The sequence below is a fragment of the Coloeus monedula genome (assembly GCF_965178545.1).
Source record: "Coloeus monedula genome assembly, chromosome: 4".
In the NCBI taxonomy this organism is placed as follows: Eukaryota; Metazoa; Chordata; class Aves; order Passeriformes; family Corvidae; genus Coloeus; species Coloeus monedula.
Window position 1 is genome coordinate 29229309 of NC_138784.1, and position 18809 is coordinate 29248117.

At 35.0% G+C, this 18809-nt stretch overlaps 1 protein-coding gene across 4 annotated transcripts in view; it reads left to right on the forward strand.

The window, feature by feature from the left end:
* Nucleotides 1-18809, forward strand: part of ANKS1B (ankyrin repeat and sterile alpha motif domain containing 1B) — a gene marked incomplete at both ends in the record, with an annotated part of 412015 nt that overhangs the window by 101511 nt on the left and 291695 nt on the right. For all 4 annotated transcript variants that reach the window (XM_082280940.1, XM_082280941.1, XM_082280943.1 and 1 more), the window contains one exon: nucleotides 15405-15570. In XM_082280940.1, the coding sequence (XP_082137066.1) occupies nucleotides 15405-15570 (166 nt within the window). The remainder of the gene's footprint in view (nucleotides 1-15404; nucleotides 15571-18809) is intronic.

Consider the following 18809-nt stretch of genomic DNA (forward strand, 5'->3'; position numbering starts at 1 on the left):
GTTTGCACATCAAAGGTGAACAAACATAAAGATTGATTCATGCTTTATATACACAGTCAGAGGCACAATGATAACATGAAACTGAGTTTTAGGTGAGATTATGAAAATGTCCATCTGTGACCTAGTGAGCTAACAGTTTTCAATATGCCAAAGGAGAGGGCAGTAATCTCCTTGAAAAACTTGGTTTCTTTTTTGCTGTTAGGGAAAAAAGCTTGTCTGGAGGTACTTCTGGCATGCAGTATGTCATTGCTATCTGTACTGTGCTGGTAAGTGTCATTTCAGAAGGGACTATTAACAGAAAGTTCTGTGTAAATTTAAGACCTAGCATAGCAGTAATATAGGTATTCTCAGGACAAGAAACTCTCTTTTACAATCTCAAAATTGGTGAAGTGCTGGAAGAGCTTTATGGAAAAATCTTTGTGTCTTGTTAAAATTTCAGGGGTTTAGGATATGCAGCTGGATTTTTGGAGGCTGAAATTTAGATATGTCTTCTTATTTTAGCAGAGAGTGTTTTCCACATGTAGATTATGATTTAATGTTAATTTGTGGCTGTTGCTTTGTTCTGGAGCTCATCTGTGGTTTAGGGCAGAAATTCCATCCTTGCTAAAACTGATCCATGTTTTTGTGAACCTCAGATGGTTCTCTGCCCATCTCTCCAACCAGCCGAGGTCCCTTCAAAGGGCTGCACAGCGCTCCGGGGTATTGGCCACTCCTCCAGCTTTGTGTCATCAGTGAACGTGCTGAGGAGGCATCTGCCCCTTCATCCAAGTCATTGATGAACATGAATGATGAAGAGTGGTGTGCATGTCAGTCCATCATTCCTTCTCTCATTCCTTTTGGGGAAGACAGAACGGTAACTTCTGGAAGCTCATTATACTTTAATGTGAAATAGGCATGAAGCAGCTTTGGCCTGGATGTGAAGGGACTGGAATATTTCAGCCATTTCTCTCAAATAAGTCTCCTTATGGCAGAAATGTTGAAGATAAAATAAGACATAACTCCTTTCTCTCCTACTTTGCCTGAACATATATTTTGGTAAAGTGGTGGAAAGCATTTTGAACAAACATAATTTTGGTTGAGGGTGTTTGTTTACTTTATCAATTGGCAAGGTAAGGAAGGAAAGGGAATGTAGTAAAAAAATGCAGAACACTCTTGTTTTCCAGTAATAAAATTGTTTCTTGTTCTTAATAATCAATTTGGCAGTGCAGGTTAATTTACTGTTTAGCTCCTAATAGATTTATTTTACCAAGTTTATCAGGACCCACATACATATTCATATTTTCTTGAGAATAAAGCAGCACAGTCTGAATGTATGTATATCATTCCATTTTCTTTTTCATGGATAGCGTAACTTGAATATTCCTCTGCTAAGGGGCAAACAGGGCCTGATGTACAGAGATAAACAGAGGGCAGTCTACAGTGAAAGAGAGATGAGTGCTGCAGAGTTCTACATGATCCCTCCAGTATTATCAGTTTAAAGTAAGCAGTTCACATACCTGAATCTTGAACAGGCATGCCTGCATATTTTTCTAATTATGATATAAAGTAAGTGTGAGATAAGGCAGGTTAACCTCTGTCCTGTTTAGGATGCTTCTGGGTCAGCTTGACTGGACTCTGTCTTGAACTGTGTTGTATTTATAACTTAAAAATCCTGGCAGTTTTTCCCTGTGTTTGATGTGGTGATAACCAGGAACACCTCATTTGTCTAACTGTTACAAAATGGAAATAATGTCTGTAAAGAGAGCAGTGCAGTTGCTATGGGAAAATTGAACTTTGATTCAAAAGCCCTAAGTATAAATCTTCATGTTGCCAGTTGCTGGGAAGCATGCCTCTTCAAAAAATATATGGAAAATTTACTTAAACATATAAATTCTATGTTTCTAGCTTAGTGTCAAATTTTCATCTTCTAAGAGGAAATTAACTTCTGGGAGACCTTGACATTTTCTTTTAAGACTGATCAAAATTCTGCTTATATAACTCTAGGATTCCTAGGGTCAGGAACTCCAGCAACTTTGTTATGGATTCTGCTGTGGAAGAGACTATCCCCACAAAATGCCTTTTTATTTAGAGGGAGGGAAGAAAAAGTGGAGTCCTAACTACATTTTTAGGAGATGAACTGTATATAATACTGTTTTCTTTATCAATACAGGCTATGGTAGGAATATTTAAAGTTTAGAGTTTGATGCATCGGTTATTAGGGTTATGCATTTCATGTCTGCCTTCCAGAAGGTCATTTTGTCTGTAATTTTGTACTTCTTTTTGTAAATTTTAAAAAGTAATTTTTAATGGGAAGAAGTTTTGTATACTGTTTGTATTGTAGAAGCTAGTTAAGGCTGTTCTGTAGAAAGCCTGACATTGGAAATTATTATGTTGCAATTATGTTTACATTTTCAAAGTCACTTCTGGACACATGAGAGATAAAGGGGGTAATTAAGTAAGGAGCTAACTCAATTTTCACATAGAGATCAAGCCTATTCCTAAAAACCCCTCTGTACTGACACTCTCTGGAGAGATGCAGCATGACTCTATAATGTCTCTTTTTGAAAAATTTTATTATTGGAAATTTTATTTGGTATTATTTGTTTTCATTTTAACAGAATCTTTCAGTTTGAACTCCTTCTATTTTCGGTTGCCTCAAAAAATTGTCTTGCATTTTAAGCTCAGTGCAAATGTTATAGTCATTTTTTGAACTGCCAAGGTGCAGGGGAAGTAGCATAAAAGAGGAAGTATTTTTTAATAAAAACAGAAAAGCAAACATGTTTTTAATTAAACGATAATGGCTAAAATTTTCAGCTTGGTTTTTCAATCCATTAATAACTTTACCTTTCAGTGCATTCAGTGGAAGCACATTTCAAACTAGACTAGTAAAGAAGCAGATTTGGATGATCTTACTTGGTGTTGAAGTTCTCCAAAATTAGAAACAGAAAGTCTTGTGGCATTATTTAATTTCTGTGTTACAGGGGAGGAAACCGGTAATCTTGTTTAGTGGTGATATAGACATAGTAGAGAAAGCTTTGGCCTAAAATATGCCTGAGTTAGGATAGCCAGAGTAAGATTGTTATATTATCTATAATATTTTCCTATAGTTTCTAACCTTCAGTGAAATATAGTTTTTTCTTCCTAATTTAGTGGATTAAACTATGAGTTTACTTAAATGGGAGTAACATGGAAAGCTCTACTACCCATAAAAAATATTTCTGTTTAAGTCTTGATTTGCAGTGTTGTCTCTTTTGCAGTAAGCTTAAGTCTTATTAGTAATTTCAAGAACACACCACCTACACACTGAAGCAGCTACTGAAAAGTGCAATATGTATTCTGCCTAGAAAGAATCAGCAGGTGATGATTATACCCTGCCGAACAGTGATAGAAAATAAGTATATTGAAAAAATTGTGGCTTATTTTAGTGCTATGCTACATTTTCTGATGGTGTTTTAAGGAATGAAGCTGAATGTTTTATTCTTGCATATGGTATGTGTTACATACGTAGCTGCTTAATTTCCAGTGTAAATTTGCCCGTGGACTGCAGGTGTCTTGTGGCAAGTGGATTTTTACTGTGCTAGTTGTGTAATCCAGACACCACTGCACAGGTATGTAATATGACCAGAGAAGCTGTAATCTCTTTATCCTTGTGTATTTTCAGAATTGACTAGTCAAGCTTCAGGTTGACCTAATGGTTAAATAGCTCTGCTTCAACTGCAAGTTTGGATGGGATGACTTCCAGAGATCTCTTTCATATTGTTATTAACATCTATGTTCTATAATTCTCTGTAAGGCTGTGTGACCTCAGATGAGTTTATTGCTTTGAAAGTTTAGCACTGACTCTGCAGTTTGCAATTGACTGTTTGTGAAAGTATGGCTATCCCTGTCCAGCACTGTATAAATCTGGTCACGGCTGGGATGTATTGTCTCTTGGTGTGATCATGAAACAGCAAAATTAAATGGGATGAGAGAGAAAGGAGAGGTGTCAAATTGTGCTGAAATTGTTGACCTATGTCAGAAATAATCTGAAGTAGTGTTGACTGTAGTGGTCTAAACCAGGAAATTTAATTCCTATTAATGGTATTCGAATTCATGTAGAAATTAATGTTGAATGGAACACTGTCACATACCTAACTGAAACATGTCACAATGGTAATCTGGGAAAATCTTACATAGTATAAGTATATTACATTTTGTTGTTTTGTGGTTTGCAGTTTAGCGGTAACCAGGAGACACACGCCCATGGATTGTTTTTGCTTTTGGTGCTGCCTGTCAGATTATGGAAAAGTGAAAAAAAAATTTTTGAATTGCACAGTAAATAGGTAGTAATAACATAGAGCAATTAGTTTTGTACATGAAAGAAGTTCAACTTAGTGTTAAAAACTTCATGTTTGAACTTCAGCTGCTTTGTAACAAATATTAAAGCACTATATTGAACTTAAAAATTTATGTAGAAGTTCCTGGTTGATCTGACCAAATTGGGCCACTGTTCAGTATTACATTTCGTGGGAAAAAAGCCATCATAGATACATTGTATTTGTTGTTCTTACCGTAGTAACAGGAGGAAAAGAGTTTATGGACAGAAATGCTGGTATTGAGCTATCTGGAGTTAAGATATCAGTTGAATGGGGGTATCTGGACATGTTGATTACTAAATGGATTTGCTACACTGATTATCCATGAAGTCAAGCTTTGTGTCAGGTTGTATTTCTGTGAAGGGCTATTTAAAGGCACTTGACATTTTTGGACTTATTTTGAGTCTAAAAATCTATTTTCTATTTTGTTTGATTTATTTTTAATCATGTTAAAAATCTATCTGAGAACCCAGCTAATACTGGAACCTGTGAGGGATTTTTTTTTTTACTTCAGTTTTTATAATACAGGAGATAGTGCCTTCATAGAGTAAGTCCATGAGAAGTCTGTACAATTTATAGACCCAATTTCTTCCTGAAGAAAAGACCTGACTGAAAGCTGGACTTTTAAAAAGAACAGCTCTGTGGTCTGTAACTGTGAATCCTCTCTAGCTGTGCAAAAGGAATTGCATGCCTTTGGTTTAAAGTCATGTCTAGCGCTTGTATTTTACTGAAAACTTTTAATACTGGTATCCATTATGTATGCTGAGTCTGAAAATGAGATAGATCCTGAATCAACAACTTTCTTAAGCATTAATGTGCTCAGTCTCACCTGGGTTTCCATACAAATGGAACTTTATAAAGAGATACCTTATATTTTCACCAAAATTCAAAACTGGTCTAAGACTAACAGTTTCTTAAAATCCCAAACTGATTGTTATGATTTTTTTTCACTACTAGCAACTTGTAATTAAGAAGAACTCATGAACTGGATGTAAAATAAAATGAAACTGAAGTTGGGGGAGTCCATATATGAGATATCAAAGGGAAATATGTAAGACTACACTGTCTCATGTTTTCATGAAAAGGTATTTTGGATTTGTTTTTGATAGCAAATGTCATCTACCAATTATAGTGAAATACTTCTTTGCACTTTAAGGTCTCTCAGAAAGGCAATTCAGCTAGGAAATGGGAATCTCACCTTTTATGTTCTTCTATCTGGAATGGTGTTAAAACTATACATTGCTGTAGAATGCAGATGCTCTTTTCACTTTCCAAAAGCAATAAGCAGTTTCATTTCATAAAATCTACTATAATAGAAAGAAGTAACATTAATGCTCCTAATAGTATGGAGAATAGTTGTGTTCCTTTGGCGAAAGGGGGAGATAGCTTTTTAAAAAAAAGTTATAAATATGTCTCTGTATAACCCGAATAGTCCACCAGGCATTTTGCAGATTTTCAAGATAAAAGATGCAAATGTGAAGACATTGAAGTTAAATAATGAATTGACAGTATCAAGCCAACTATATTATTTTTGGAGGTGCTATAATTTTTTAGCATCCTAGTTTTTGTTTCACAATATTTTATACTGTGAAAAAGAAGAGAGAATAAAATCTTTAGGCAATGTTCAGTCCTATTTATATCTACCTAATTTTGAATTTAGCAAAATTGAGTCTATAACTCTGAGACAATATTTTAGCCTAACGATCTAAGTACTTACAAATCACTAGGTTTGTCCCTAATTAGCTTTTATGATTAGCAGATACTACATACACATAGCAGTTCTATATACACATAAAGCTTTCTTTAGTACACTATTGTAATCTGTTTGTATATGGACAGGTGATTAAATTCTGCCTTATTCAGACTAGTTTTATAGAGTTAGTGGTTTTGCATTGTGAAAAACCAATATCAACAGCAGAAAGTTCCTTCAGAAACCCACCTGGATGCTTTTGCTCCTTGTATCATTGGGAAAATGTCCACATCTCTGAAGGTGTTTGACTGATTGCTCTTTTCTGTTGAACAGGAAGCCACTGCGAACCAGCCAGTGTGAGACATGAAGTAGATGGATGTGTCTGACTACATGCCTAGTTTTTGAGCTAAATTTGTGTGCAAATTAAACACCAGGGCACTTAGAAAGGGTACACAGCTGACAATGCAGAAGGCTTTCCTTTGCTCCTTTCTACCCACTTCCAAAGTGGGCAGACTGAGTGTATCTTTTTTTTGTCTTTTTGAATTCAATAATGTTTTATTGTAAGGTTCATGAACAAATTTTGAGCTGCCTCTTAAGGGATAGCAATCTTAGCATCTTTCTCCCACAGACAGTTATTTCTCATCAGGACTGTAAGATCAAAGAACAACTGCACACACTCCACAGTTTGGATTTTTAGTGGCTAGAATCTCATTTTTGACCCAGAAAGAAAGATCCACTGCCAAGGGTTTCCTGTTGTCTGGCTTTAGTGGTTTCATGTTATGTCCAGGCATTCAAACTAGCGAATTTCTTTTATTTACCAACACTGTTTTCTCATCATGAAATTATGAAAGGATCTTGAGTTTGCAAATTACTTGAATGTTTGTTAACTTTTAGCATTTACATTGCTATTTTGAAGATGAGTTATTAATTTGATGAAATGTAAGAAAATAATTGAATCAGAGCTGAGAGCAATAGAATCATTAGGGAAATGATTTTTTGTGTGAAAAATTTTTACCATCTTGGTTTTGGGAAGCACTGGCATAATAGTTTGTTTGCATATGAAAGAGGGTTGCACAGCATTAACAGAGAATACCTGTGGTAAAAGTATTCCATACAGCTAGTGTGACTGCAAACCTGGAGCAAGACCCCTTAGTTCTGGTAAAATAGACATATGATTCTGTGGTAGCTGTTCCAAAACTGGAATCTTGCAGTGAACCCATAGAAAATAAAAGTTCAAATTTTATTGAAAATGTGATTTAGGTTCCCTTATAATCCTTTCTAATTTCATTTTATGTAATCTTCACATTCTGTTTCCATATTTTAATAGCTAGGGCTGAGAATTTGCAATGAGTAAGTAGATTATGATACCACAGAAATCATCGTAGTAACAATTAAAGCAGTAGAGCTTTGACATAAACCAGTGGGATTTCTTGTTTAAAGAGCTGTACTGAAGGCGCATGTTTATTAGTGGAATGGTTTTCCTTCAGTGATGAGCAGTGAATTAAGTTCCTGTATTGTCCTTATATTTCCATCATAGCTACTGAAGTTCAACATGGCCACATTAGCTCTCATAAAATTCCCAAGAAAATAGGCATTATGGTGAGATAGCACAGAACAATGGAGCTCCTTGTATCCATAAAACTAAACATCCATGTTATGAATGTTAGTGGGCTTTGGCACATTTTTAGCCAGGAAATAGCAGAGTTCATAGATTCCCATTCAGAACTACTGTTCTGAACTATGATATGAAATAGAAAATTTCTTCTTTAAGATCATAGGGGATACAGGCAATATTCCCTTAACTCGTGTTTACTGCTAATGTGCATATGTCCTCTGTTGTCATGCAATAACTTGTTTTACTGTTTCAAGCACCACTTCTAACTTACAGTTTGAATTTAATTTCCTTCCAATTGTCTCTTACTGTTGGGCTTAATTTTCACATTGCTGAAATACCTGCAGACAAAGTTTATTTGGCAATATTTAATTAGGAAGTATTAGGTTTTACAGTCTTTGCATGCTGCTGGGATCTTTAAAGAACAATTTCAAACTCTTTTTCTGTTAATTTTGTATTTCACTTTTCAGTTGTGTAACAAATAAAGGTATGTTTGTATGTAACAAACAAAATTTTTTCATTTTGATAATATGACTCTCCATAACTTCAGTATTTTAAAAAACATTTTCTTGTTCTTTTTGTTTTATTGTGGGAACATGTGTAGGAGAGATTTCTTTACAGAGAGTCTTGGCTTATGCTGTTGCAATAATAACTTTTATACCAAACATACTTAATTTTTTGTTTCTTCAGTGTCAAAAACTTTCAAACATGGGAGATTGTCCTTCCTGAAATAGCAAATGTTTATTTGTCGCTTCTATCAAATCTTTTGTATGTGGAATCAATTAATTGGTTTCTATTGTGCAAATTTGTCAGAGTATTTACTTGACTTCAGAACACAATGCATGGGCAGATATAGAATATTTTCAAGAAGGACACAGGTTATTTATAATAGATAATGGATTAACATATTTTGGTGTTAAATATCTCTTTTCAAAGAAAATTTCTCCCATAATGTCTCATTTTAGTGATGTTATCTGCCCTCCAATCAAGTAAGTTTACAGCTCTAGGGTTACTGTTCACAGAGCTGTTGTGTTTTGCTTCGAGGTTTACTTAGGTGCATTCAGTTCCTCTCTCTCCTTCACAGCAACACATACATTTTTCATTTACTGGCACAGTAATTGATAGAAATTAAGCTATAAAATGTGAGAAATGTGAGTCTCCTTAACATAGAGTAGCATTCTAATTGTTTTCTGCATTTGCTGTCAAATACTGACATTACTTTAAGGTTTCTCAATATCTAACATTTTCCATGGTTTCTGCCCTTATAATGTGAGGAATTATTCTTCATGTTTGCTGCTTCAGTTGGAACTGTGTGTGTATGTTTAAAACCTAGGCATTAGAGCATAAGCATCTTGCAGAGAAGTATTGTTTCCATGGAGCTTAGGTTTCAGCTAATTTTATCTTTTTTTAATATAATAGCCTTTATTGTAAAGAGGCATTTTCCCATAGCTTGATACTCCAACAAGACATGATTTTTTTAACATCTTTCATGAAAACAATAGAAAAAGGGAAGGTATTTAAACTGGAAATTGCTTTCTAGTTTATATTTTTTTCAGCTAAACTAAGAATCATTTATTAAAACAGTCATTATATTTTGCTACATTGCCATACACAACAGTTAGCATTTGCATAAACCAGATTATGTACACTTTTAGTATATTCTTTGTCACAGTGAGTTATTTATTAGTGGAAGCATCTGCTCTTTTTCATGGCCTTAGTGTTGAGTGCATGGGAAAGCATGTAACATGACTACAACAATCTAACTTCATTTGAAATGCTGAATATCTGCCAGTTAGAACTATGAAAACACTGCATAAAATATAGTGACATGTTCCTGCTGCTGAGGTTAGCACTGCATTCATTATGCTCACAATTTACCCATGTCTTCAGACATTTATAGTTTAGGCTATAGTAGTGATTTTTTGTGTTGTAAGGCATTGTAGGAATCTTTAGCTTTCAGTGACTCATGTCTGTAGAGTTTTTGTATGAACTTTTAAATTCTAAACAGGATATGTGAAAATATGCGTTGGAAAAGGAGAAAATAAACCTACTTTTGGGGTGTTATATAAATTATACTCATTTTTTTCATATATGAAGTTTGAAAAAGCAAATCTAAATTTTGAATGGTTTCTGAGAAACTAAACATCATGTTTACATTTCTAACTAAATACACAGGACAACAACTCTAACATGCTTTTTAAAATTGATGTTTTTCTCAGCTCTGTGGAAGGCTTACTGAAACTTACAAAGGCTGTTTCAGGTGCTGAAGGGAAATAATTATTTCAGTTAACTCTGTACATGTATCATTCCTACAACAGCAAACCCACAATTTCAGATGTTTGGTGAAAGGGTAAAAGAGCATATTATTTTAAAAGTCTGTATTAGAAATACTTTCTGCAGACCAGAGTAGATTCTCCAGTGTCATTACCCTTAAATAAGATTATTGGTGATTTTCCAGATTCTGTAATATATCAGGAACCTTATTGTATATTATATGACAAATTACACATTCAGAAGTTTCTAGCTGTCATAACAATGAACATTTATGATAGTTTGATTCATGACAAATTATTCTAATTACACGATATTATGAAACTTTCTTTGGTTAAATTATTAGTAATAGATAAATGTGTTTTTACTAGCCATAAATTACAGTAATATTCCTGATATCTTCGACTGGAAAGGCAGTCAAAATAAATATTTCACCATCTACTTGGGCTTTTGGGTTATTGTGACATAGGAAATACTTTCAGCTGGTTTTGCTTAGTACATTATTGTGGCAAACTTGCACAATGGCCTTCAGGTTCAAGCATTTCCCTTTCCCCCTTGCTGCATGTCAGAAAACTGTTCTGATTATCTCCCATCACTGGTCAGGACTTCTTTCTTGCTTGAATTCTTGATTCCTCTCAGCAACCTTCAGTTACTTATCATTAATATTTCAGTGTGAAGTGTCCCAACCCAACAAGGTTAAACATCAGTCTGTTTACAAATGTCAAGAAGTATGTTTGATGAAAATACATTCAGACTAGATGTAAGAAAGAAAATGTTTTACCATCAAGATGGTGAAACACTGGAATAGTTTTCCCAGGGAGGAGGTAGATGCCCCATCCCTGGAAACATTCAAGGTCAGGGGCCCTGAGAAACCTGGTCTAGTTTAAGATACCCCTCTCCATAGCAGGGGTTTGGACTAGATGACCTTTAAAGGTGCTTCCTACCCAAACCATTCCCTAATTCTGTGATTCTATTACATAAATAGGATAAATTCATTGCTCACTCTCAGGATAATCATAAGCTTTGGGGTGATGGGGAATGTAAGATCAATAACTCTCCAAAGTTTCATCAATAAAGTATCATTGTACTCTTCTAAGGAACAGCTGGGCAGAATTTATCATACTATGATGGAAGAAAAGCCACCTGGATTCTACATACTAGTCCTCTGGCCTGCAGCAAGCCAGGGGAGACAGCACAATACCCTGGTGGATCTCAAGGGGTATGTCAGAATTTAATAGCTGTTCTTCACTGTCTGTATAAATGAAAAAAAATATTTCTAAAGGTGGCAGATATATTGCATTTTTCCTTTCTGTATTTCCCAGATTATTTCTTCTGTAAGAGGAACGTAATGTGTGACCCTGGTGTGTTGTCCCATGTTCCAGGGAAGTAATAAAGCTTCAAGTGACCTGATTTGTATAGGAGAGGATATTGACAGAATGAAAAATTTTCTGTTAGGTACGAATTTTGTCTTCTTGTCAGAGTGTCAGTTCAGATTAGGTGCCTTCTGAGCCTCTATTGTTTTATTCATAGCTCATACAAACACAAATTTGCATATACTGCTTGTATTTCAGCCCTTAAGCATACATCATTCAGTTTGATTGTTAAAAGGAAGGCAAGAGTATATAGAAGGCAGAAGCAAGAGCAGCTAGAAACCTGGCAAAAATGTGGAAAAAAGGTCTAACTCAACATCAGTAGTTTTTGAAGATTTAGTCATGTTATGGCACATTGTTTCACAACTGTATATAACTCTTTGCAATGGCCATATATTTTAGATATTTTAGAAGCAATTTCATTCCCACTGATAAACAAGCTCTTAGCCCTGTTCAGGTTTCAGACTGTGTGTCATAGGTATTATGCCATCAAGCATATGCTCAGAAGAGACCCAGCTGACTGCAGGCCTATGAATAAGGGCCACAGTGTGCCCTGGGTCCCTGGCATGTGCTCTGCAACTTCAATATCACATTACTGTTTCTTTCTACAAGACAAAAAATCTAATTTCTATTTATCAGTATGGGTGGCTGTTCTCTAGTGATTTCTCAGGGACTCAGTCACTCTCAATCTTTGTTGGTTTTTTTTTTTTTTACTTCTATTGTGAATGTATTTTTATCCTTTCCTTATTTTGATGTACTAGCAGCCCAGCACATGATTTTTATGAAGTTATTAATTTCAAATAAGGACTAATACTGTCATGATGGTGGTGGTCAGTTGTATGTCTCATGTTCAGCAATTTGGAATGGTTAATAGAAATTTGAGATTGAATAATCTCTTTTTAAAACAAAAATTAGACTCAGATTATTTTGATTTCAGGACTAAAGATAAAGGAAAAGTATTTTTAGAAGGTTTTATTATGCAGTTGATAATAACTTGGACATGTAGAATTACTGTAGAGTTACTTGTTACTGCAGTTGGTGAAGAACTTTTAGAGAAAAACAGAATCACGTTGCTTCATGCCTGATACTTAAAGACAATCTTATGTCATCTGCTAACATCTAACTTGAAGTTAGTGAACTAGTTTAGATCTTAGAAATTTCTAGAAATGCTCATTAACGGCAAAATGGAGAACATATTGTAGCGACCAGAAGACTTCAGAATGCTTTTCTCCAGCAATGAGAAATTTTCTTTTTCCTTTTTTGCTACATATGCACTTTTTAATTAAGGTTCATAATCTTTGCTTAATCAGTTCAATTTCAGGCTTTCTAAAGTCTTAACAATTCTTTTTTGACTCTAACTCATTTAACTTCTGCTGGACATACTATTATTATGTTTTATTTATTAGAGAGATATTTAGTAAGAATTTACTTGTCAGTAGTTTACATTCAAACCATTTTTTGAGTAACTCCATCATCTTTATTTATTCTTCTCTGACATTTATATTCATGCAGTGTTAATTACAGAATGTTGAATTACATTCAGAAAATCAAATTCAATGTTAAGAGCAATTAGGAAAGGAGTAGAGTACAAAAGAGGGAACATCATTATGTCAGTATGACTACTTGGTGAGTCCTCATCTTGAATGAGGAAATCTGTGAAAATGTCATCCCTGTCACATCACTGAAGACTGAGAGGATGAAGGGTGACAGGGATGGTGAAAATCTGGGAGCAGTTGGGTGAGTAGGGTTAGTATCTCACATTCCTTAAAGGAGAGAGCATGGGAAGTGCATATGTTTGTGAAATCACAAGGAGAGGAAAAGTAAAGAGCAACCCTTCATGGCCACCTAATGTATAAAGCAGCCATGTCAAACTTGGTGAGATAGCTAAAAACAAAATGGGGGGCATGCAAACTCTAAAAGGGGACATCTAAAGGCAACTTAGGAAGGTAATTCTAGAAAGTTGGATTGGTAGACATGCAAAACAAAGTCAGCACCTTTTGACTATGAAGTGTGAGACCCACAAAGTGTTGCAGGAGGAGAAACAGTTACTGTATGCTTGACCTGGTCTCATGTTGGCTTCACTGTTCTCTAGGTCAGCACTGTTGGCTACATTTACAGACAGAATATTGGGTGACACAAAGTGTGATCCAATGTCTATTCTAATGTTTTGTGTATTGATTTATAATGGGGTTTTTTTAATGTGGCTGAATTCAGGCACTGAACAGTTTCACTCTGGAGTTTGGTCACAATTTTAAGGCTGCAGTATTTCTTCATGGGCTTCTCTAGGCAGATTTACTATAATTAGGGTTTTGGCATTCTGTCTTAAATGCATGTTTCTAGAAGAGTACAAGGATTAAATTGAAGTCTCCTGTTTTATTAATTGCTCTGGTAAATAAATTTTTGCCTCTGCCTTTTTACATCAGACTTAAATGGACAGGGTAGAAATTCCTTTTTCTTCAAGGTTGGAAGGATTCCTTTTCTTGTCCTGCAGTTGCACTTCAGCTGCTTCAATGCCTCTGTATAATTTTCTATTAACTTCGTTTAAGGAATGAAATGGCTTAAGCTAATAAAGTTACATTTGGAGCTGCAGGAAGCCCACTTGGAAACTTTTCTAATCCTTATTATGTCTACTATCTGAAACTAGTTACTATTAGTTTATATCTGTGAGACTACTGAGAGCTCATACTCTGACTAGGTATAAGCTGGAAGGGGTGAAACAGGTAGAGATGCAGTCACATTCCTCTTTTAGACATGTTTTTTGAATGCTGACCACCAATTTTGTATTGTTTGATAGTATATACTAATTTTTTTATTACAAATGCATCTTAGTATTCTATTTAATTTATTTTGCATGATTTTTTCCCTGATCACTGTTTCCAGTATTCATTTTCAAGTTCATTATTAGTTTAACCTGGGATTTAAATCTGTCTCTACTGAAGTCATCCAGAAGAATTTTGAAGTGAAGCTCCTCTTGCTGCCATCTTAACCCTGTCCTTCAAGAGACCTTGAATTATTGCCAAACTATGAACTCTCATAAAGATCAAATGAGCACAATGACCAGAAAAAAAAAAAAAAAAAAAAAGGCAAGAAGTTGAGTCATGTAATTATCTGCTAATGGTATAAAATAAATCATTTATCTGTAAAAGGCACTGTTACCTACAGCCATAGTTTGCCTTAGGTAATGTGAGTTCTTGGTGAAGAAATTGTTATTCAACATTTTGTTTCAGACATCACATTCCTCAATCATTTTCTGAGTAGGGCTATGATAATATCTAACTGTCAGGGTGCTTTCTTGCCCTTTGCCTTTTATTATATCATATTTGATTTATGTCTGATGCTTGACTTTCCGAGATATCCATATGTCCAATGTAAGAAAGATGTGGAAATATGTCTTTGACCATGCAATTGCTTTCTGCTGGGATTAAAAAATATAAATCTCTGGTGAAACTCTGCTGAAACTGGATGTTATCTTCTTAGTCATGTTCAAAACTAGAAACAGTCTGCTTGATTGGATTACTGTACCAGCAAAACTTCTAATTCCTTTCTTCCCTCCCTAAACGTTTGCTAATCAGTAGAATTTGCTGTACGTATCGCTGTTATGGGACCCTTTGTCATTATTTTGCTCAAATGTAGAGCAGTAATTCATCTTCATTCACAGCCTGGGATCCTGCCTTCCATATGTAGAAAGCACATTTTTAGTTTTCTTAAATGTAATATAAACATTTTGTAAAACCATCCCTGAAGAGAATGTAATTGTAGTGGTTAATGTAATTGTTGCTCTCATGAGATACAATTAAAAAAGAAAATGAGACATCCCCTGAGTTAAAACCAGCAAAACAGGTATGGCAAAAGCAGTTATCTGGCTTTCGTTAAATACAAAGTTTGATGAATGAAGTTCTTCTGTAGACTAAACAAGAACTGTATTATACAAAAACTTAAAGAAATAAGAAATGTTATCTTCTAGCATGCAAGTAATTCTTCTGGTCTGATACAGTTTGGATTTCAGCAGAATGTGGTATTTAATTTGCTGAATTCTAAACCCCGCAAGCCAGAGTTATTGAGCCTGGTTCTTTTCCTGTGTCATCTGAGAAATATCTCTCTTACCTACTTAAATTTTTGCATTTCAGGAATCTTATTCAAAGAAGAGAGGTTATGCATTGGAAGCAATACCCTCTGTACCTCTGGATGCAGTTCCTTCAGAAAATGACAGCAGTCTTTGTGATTCGATAGACATAGCAGTCACCAAAAAGCCTTGTTCCCTAGAGATAGCAAGAGTTCCTTCCTCAAGACCAGGTAAATCACCAAATAATCCTTTACACAGTCATTGGTTTAAGTGTTAATTTATAGAATATATAGGTTTATATTTTTAAGCATGCAGCACTCTGTTTATTTATGACAGTATGATTATAGTCTTCCATTAGCTACCATAAGAGCTTCACATCAGAATAAAGATTAATAGCAAAATGTTGTAGAAGTGAAAACAAAGCAGATGTTTAAATACTTTCCTAGATAGATACAAGGTTGCAAAAAGCCAAATTAGACTTTCTTGCAGTCAAGCCTTTTGCAGTAATCCTTTAACCAACCTGTTTCTTTTTTTCCTAAGCATTGCTTAGCAACAACGTTATGGAACTAGTTCAAAATTTAAAATACTCTGCATTTTCATGTTACGTGAAGGAATATCTGATCCATTTTTGAAAATGAAATAGGGAATGGGAATTAAGGGAAATATTAAATGACAGTTTGACAGGCTGCTATTTGTATTATATACAGGTTTGAACAGCAATGAGTTAAAATAAAAACTAATAGAATTATGATAAGTCAGATATTATGTATAAGTATGATATTATTTGTAAGAACTCTGCTTACATTTTCCAAAATATATGATCTCTTCCATTACCCTTGTTTGAACTCTTCATTAGTCACCACCTGGTACAGGAATTTCAGAACATAGTCATTTTGCTCTAATTAATTGGACTGAGAGTCTGCTTTGACAAATGACAGTTCTCAGCAGCAGAGACCTATTTGAAACAGGCAATTGACTTTCCGACCTGTGTGATCTTGATTAGGAATCATGATTTGGGTAATTGAAAAGAGTGACAGATGATTGTTGACTAACATCATGTTACTGATCTGGTCTGTGTAAGGGGCAGCACCTTCTTGCTTTCACAGCTGAACTAGTATTGGAAGAGTGCCAGAGCTGTATGAGGCATAGTATATGAGGGCCAGATAGCAAGATACAGCTTTGGAGTTTGCAAGGTAAGGTGGAGTGGATCATAATTCCCACCCCTCCATTAAATTTGGGCTAAAGAAGACTTGAGGGAACCTGTATTATGAGCAGCAGTCTAAAAGGTGGTGCAAAATAGGATAGCATCTTCATAGCATAGTTGTACAGAATGAACCAGAATCTGACTTGAGGACCAGCATGACTACTTGTGTTTCTTACTTTGTTGATGATTTTGGCTCTGATAATCTAAAAAAAAATTAGTCTGTGCAGGACAATATTGTAGTTTGTTATTCAGTAAAGGAAGAAAATAAATTATCTTTTTTTTTTTTTTCAAACTTCCACTTGAATAATCACCATAAACATATGTATTGCACTGGAAAGACTGCCATACACGTACCCAATGAACTGGTAGGGGGAGTTCATTACCTGCCTTCTTAGTAATGGGGCTCAACAACAAAGCTTTCCATTGTAATTAGTATTTTTTAAAAAAGAGGGAGTTTTCACTAGTTAAAATACCAGGCTTTGGAACTGTGCTGTCTGCTGAACACAAGCATTTTCCTTAGGCATAGTAAGTCCATTAAGATCAAGGTGAAACACAGATCCTAAAAAGGACATTTTTATGTCTTAATCTGGAAGTATGTTTTGTGTGAAGTTTAAATTTGTGTGTATCAGAGGCCTAGAGTATAACCAGGGAAGCTGTAGAACATTCATGCTGTAGGCACCCATGGTATTTGTAAGATGTAACAAGATCAATGAGTTGACAATACGAATGTACTGTAATTCCTTCTGTCTTAGTTTTCCATATACCACTATGATATTTTCCCCTTGGCATTTTATTTAAAAGAACATTTGGCTGTATAGAAAAATGTAGTTTTATTTTAAGCTGTAAATGTAGAAGTTATCCAACTGGCCTGGCTTGCAAGCCATATCTGGAATCGTGTTGGCTCTTATCTTATACTACAAACGGACCAAATGAAATGAAACACGTCACTCTCAGTTATAAGGTATTTAGCACTATGTGTAATTGCATGTGAATGTCACCCTGCCACTTTAGGTCATACAGATTTATTGCTTGAATAAGTTACATATGATTATAGATCATTTATTTAAAAGAAATATCTAATATTGCATGCTTTTTTCCCTGAATTTCCCTCCATTTTTGTGTCACTGAGACATGCCGACTTTGGGAATACTGTTTCAAATTTCTGTATTATGTGATATGTAGGGCTCTTTAAGAACATGAAGCAGCACTTTGAACATAAAATTGCATCTGTCAGTGTCGTCTCCCTAGGTAGTAGGCCTGTGTGATCAACACTCAGCACTGTCTGGGGCATTCCTACCTCTAGGCAGCAGAAGTGAGGCTGACTGCACTCAGTGATTGCAAATTCTCCTTTCCTGTACTGAGAGGAAAGGTCGTTCTGGCTGGCCTTTCAAACTGTAGAGCTACATGTTGCTGCTATTATCTACCCTGATAGTAAACTCCTAGCAGGTTGGAAATAGTCACCTTGTCAGCCATCATTCTCTGATCTACAGGGGAGAAAAAACAGACTGCTCCATAGTTCTCCTGAATTTTATTGTTGAACTGGTACAGAATCACAGAGGATGAGAACTCCATGCAACAAATGTTAAAGGCTTGTTAGATTTCAGGGAGAAAAACTGAATAGAAAGCAAATAAAAGTAGTCATAAAGTTGGTTACCTATACTTTTGAAATCCTGTGTTGTGTGGGTTTTATGTTGGTTTGCAAGAGATTAGGTTTATATAGGAAGAGAAACATTTATTGGTTTACACTGGCAGTTAAAGCAGTTGCTTCTAATTAGGACTGATTTAAGACTAAAAGAGACTGCATGTGTGTCTCAGTCCAAGTTAAACGGTTCTTTGTTCCTGTGATAGATTGGTAGGACAAGTTTGGCAGAGTGTGTAAGCATCCCTCAGCATTTCTACCTTTAAAATAGTTGTTAAGACATGATAAGAATATTCTAAATACTGCACTCTTTAAGACCATTTTTTTCCATTAAGTAAAATGTAAATTTGGATTTAAATTTTCATAGATCAATCTCATAAAATGAATATAAAATAATTGATTCATGAATCAATCTTAGTGATTCTTCTGTTGGATATTATCCTGTTGGATATTGTCCTGTCCTCTTCCAGGACAGTATCCTTATTCCTTAAACTAGACATTTCTGCTACTCATTTTAATTTCTACAACACTCTTCCATTTAGAAAAGAAGTCACATGACATATTTAATCTTGAAAAATAGTAATGAAATTTTATTAGTTCATAAGCCATGCATTAGTATTGTCCTT